General features: G+C 33.4%; 1 protein-coding gene across 4 annotated transcripts; it reads left to right on the top strand.

The window, feature by feature from the left end:
- Positions 1-220: 220 nt before the first annotated feature.
- LOC149494713 (putative F-box protein At1g58310) lies at positions 221-3,832 on the top strand. 4 transcript variants are annotated; one of them, XM_089724325.1, is made up of 4 exons: positions 221-1,312; positions 2,698-2,784; positions 3,269-3,441; positions 3,553-3,832. In XM_089724325.1, exons 1-3 carry the CDS (start codon positions 362-364, stop codon positions 3,437-3,439), a joined length of 1,209 nt encoding a protein of 402 aa, XP_089580451.1. In that variant the 5' UTR covers positions 221-361; the 3' UTR covers positions 3,440-3,441; positions 3,553-3,832. The 4 variants fall into 4 exon arrangements, with proteins under 4 accessions (XP_089580451.1, XP_089580450.1, XP_089580452.1 ...); XM_089724324.1 differs by having other exon boundaries at positions 3,532-3,832; XM_089724326.1 differs by having other exon boundaries at positions 222-1,312; positions 2,725-2,784; positions 3,532-3,832.
- Positions 3,833-4,147: the final 315 nt, after the last annotated feature.

Raw genomic sequence — 4,147 nt, 5'->3', positions numbered from 1 at the left:
TCGTCTTTTCATTATGAGTTAACAGAAAAAACCTTCAAAATTGGACAGAAGGATCATTTAGATTAGCGGATGCAAATGCCAAGGAGGCTTTAGATATTTATTTGAAAGGTAGGACTATTTAAATAATTTTATCAAACCTCAGGGACTAAATAATTAATTTGCCTTTTGAAAATAAGGTTTTTATTAGTATGTGTATTTGGCTAAAATCTAGGGATAATATAGTAATTACTCCATTTACACTCCCCAATTCTCTTTGCCTCTGCCAGAACCAGAAATTTGTCGATACACCTAACCGGCTATGTAGCGTTTGGCCAAGATTTAGGTATTCCCATGAAATAATAAGGAAAATCAAAGAGAGAAAATGGTAGTTACAATGCAGAGCAAGAAAGGGCTATCGGGAAGCTGGAAAAATGACAGAATAAGCGAATTGCCAGATTCTCTTCTCCATCACATCCTCTCTTTTTTGAACGCCATGGAAGTTGTTCGTACTAGCGTTTTGTCCAAACGATGGAGGTATCTATGGACTTCTGTTCCTTCTCTTGAATTCTCTGATCAAATGATCAAAACAAACGTTGAAGGCTGTAAATTGCCCTTTTTCACTAACTTTGTCAATCAATTTCTACTGCGTCGTGATTTTTCTCCCATTGACAAGTTCATCATCAGGTCATATTTAAATGTTAAGGCTATCGCAGTAGAATCTTTCATTAGTTATGCAGTGAAACTTGGGGTTCAACAGCTTGATATAGATTGCTTTTTCCCTACTCAAGAAGGACCCATCGAGTTACCTCCTTTTTCCTTCAGCTGCGATTCAATAACAACGCTAAAACTGAACTTTCACGAAGGCTTGTTTGTTATGCCTGCATCGTTGGGGTTGCCATCTTTAAAGACCTTACATCTTGTTGATTTTGGAAATTTTGATGGGAATGTCCTTTCAACCTGTCCAAATCTTGAAACTCTTATACTTGAGGGCCTATACCTGTATGGTATCAAAAGTTTCAATATTAATGCCCCCAATTTGAAAACCTTGGTTTTAGACATTAGAGAGATTGATCATGGTGATCCCAAGTTTTCGATTTCTGCTCCAAAGCTTACCAAATTCAAGTTTGCTACTGCTGAGCTTGCAGCGTTCTCTGTTAACAATCTTAACTCCCTTGATGAAGTAGATTTCGATTTGATGATTTTTCAGTTTGATCTGGATGAAACAAGGCTCAAGTATCTTGAAACATACCGCAAGATTTGTCTTGATTTAGTGAACATGCTCAAAGGGTTTCGTAATGCAAAATCCATCACTTTATCCCGGGATGCAATTGAGGTAAGTGTCCTTTAATGCATTATGCAACTTAAGCATTTGATTTATGCAGTTTGGTGGTAGAAGGTGAATTAATTTGCGAAATGAATCTTAAGTAATAATTGCATCTCTCTCATTTTAACTACATTTGTTGTTAGTGCTTGTAAGAAGTCATAATGGGGCTTGAATGGGGTTCCAGCAACCTCACTTTGATGATGAAGTCAAATTCCTATAGCTGTTTCAATTAACTTTTAATGAGAAACTTATCAGACAAACAAATCCACAATGTGCTAACGAGTTGAATAACTGTCTTGGTGAATTAGCTTCCTATATTCCTGCCTTTTCCAAAGGGTGAACTGGTTTCTAGAAGGTGCTAATGACTATAATATATGGCAAAGCTTGTTAAGGACATCACCCTTCCAAAAAGTATGTGGTCTCAGTGTTATCAAAATCTTACAATTTGCAATTTGGATCTTATGATTCGATTCAAGTCTCATGCACAACAATTTAACTCTTATGTGTGAATTGGATTTGAGCATGAATCTTCTGATTTGAGTTGATTCTCAAGCCCACTGATTCTCATACCCAAAAAAGCTAGTGAAAAAATCAATATAGAGGAAGAAGAGCAAGAAGATATAGTTACATTATAAGATGAAGATGATGAAAGGCTTGAATTTGGAAATGATAATGAATGAATATGGATTTGGCTAGGAAATTTAATAGCTAGATAGTTCTATTTTTGTTTTTGTTTAACATTTTAACTTAATAGTTTGATATTTCGAACTTGGCTACTACACAAGAAATTAGTTTCTCTTCCATTTTGTGTTTAGTACATGATTTGGAATTTGAAATTATGTAAATACATGTTAGTATTTTTGATAAAATTAATGGGAAATGTATCCATAAATGTTTTTATACTATTTTTAATTAATATTTGAAAAGCTATAGTGAATCTTACAGTTCGATTCTCGATTCTTCATTCTAAAAATATGAATTTTGATTCTCAAATTCGAATCTCAATTTGACAACTATGTGCGATCTACATATAGTTTTAAAAAGTTTCAAAAGCCTTCTGTTGGTTTCCCTCACTCAATTTATATTATAATGGTTTAACTCTCACATTTGGTTATTGCATTTACATTCAGTTATAATGGATAGAATCATGGGAGAATAAAAGTTCTGTTTGTCTTGCATGATGCCTGTCTCTGCTTAAAAGGTAGTAAGTAGTTTGTCATTTTTTTTTATCCGCTGATATCCAAATGGAAGATGATTTCATTGTTGTTTATTCTGGGTCTGTTTGATTTGGTTGCATATGTTTTACTTACATGTCCTTTGAACTTATTAATCTCCACTAAGTATAATTTTTTTTTTAGAAGATGTATTGAATTTAAGAATTATGTCGATGATAGGATCTAGAATACTTCTCTCTCTCACAGATTTTAAATGTGGGTCCCCATAAGTTAAGCTCAACAGTTGCAGCCAAAGATTGTGTCTGGGTAAGTTTTGCTGAAACAAGCAAGCATTTGTTTTTCACTTTTTTGGGGAGTTTTTAATCAAAATGTAATTTTTAATAATTTATGGTTATTATTACCTCAAAAGTAGATGGGACTAGGAAAGGGAGTGGAAAACCCAAGATGATTAAGAAAGATCTAGATTTGTTAAGTCTTTCTAAAGAACTAATGCAAAATAGAGCAGAATGAAAGAAATGGATGCATGTAGTAAACCACAACTAGTTCCGTATTAGGGCTTAATTCTTATTATTGTAGAATCATTTGTTTGTAAGTATCTGCAACTTTTGTTTGTAGTTTCACTTCATTTTTGCTAGTTATTGTGGTCTGCAACTTTTACAAATGCATGTTTACTTGATAATCTTCTTCTTGTTAATTATTTCATAATTGAAACATATAATTATTTCATTTTTGGAGGTAGTATTTTCTACTATTTTAAAATTATTCTATTTGATGATTTTAATTTTTACAGGTTCTTTCCTTGTTTCCTGATATACTAAATGAGCATCCGTCACAGTTGTCTAAACTAAAGCATCTAACGTTGGAATATTCGTTGAATGATCATGTTATCATACCTGGCTGCGTCTTCGCTTACTTTATTAAGAGCTCCCCTTCACTGAAAGTATGTTTGCAACATTTTTAAAGGTAATAAAGAAATCTTTAATTCTATGCCTATTGTTTACTGCTAATACATTCAACCATCTTTTGCTGTAATTTGACATAAAATCTCTCTAGTGTTGCATAATTTTTTCTCAGGTACATCTGCCGAAGCAGTAGTTTTTTTTTGAAGGAAACTGTTTTTGTCGATACGATCTCATCGGGAGCTCCATTGTTCACTTGGGCACTGATCTGAGGCTTGTAATCTCCTTTGGGCTCGATCTTTTGTTAAGTTGTTGATCTTTGTTAAGTAGTTGTTGTTTTGGGGGACCTTGGAAGGATATTTATCAGTGCATGACAGTTAATGCAATGCACTTGCTAACAAAATACATGGTATAATTGAAAACATATTTAAAGGCTAGGATTGTTATGTGTTTTAGATATTTCTGTCTGGTTTTTGCATTTTTGCTGTTAAAATAGTTCAAAAATTAAGAGAGGTGAGATGATTCTTTTTGCCTTTGGCAGCTCTATTTCGCCTACCTTCGTCTCTTCCTCCTTGGTTTCTTTCTTTCTTCTTCCTTAGATTTTTTTTTTCTCTTTTTCTTGTTTTATAATGCTTTGTATTTTTCTTGCCTTCTCTTCTTCTTCCTTTCTTTCTTTCTTTCTTTTTTTTTTTTTTTAAATTTTCTGTTTTGATGATCGGGTACTCAACTGCCATCGCCCCACAAGTTAGGGGTATTTGTTGGTTCAGGCT

The sequence above is a fragment of the Jatropha curcas genome, chromosome 7, assembly GCF_041381405.1.
Source record: "Jatropha curcas cultivar XTBG-Jc1 chromosome 7, XTBG_Jcur_1.0, whole genome shotgun sequence".
Classification (NCBI taxonomy): Eukaryota; Viridiplantae; Streptophyta; class Magnoliopsida; order Malpighiales; family Euphorbiaceae; genus Jatropha; species Jatropha curcas.
The sequence above is the reverse complement of the archived record's forward strand: the minus strand, read 5'-3'. Positions and strand labels throughout refer to the sequence as shown.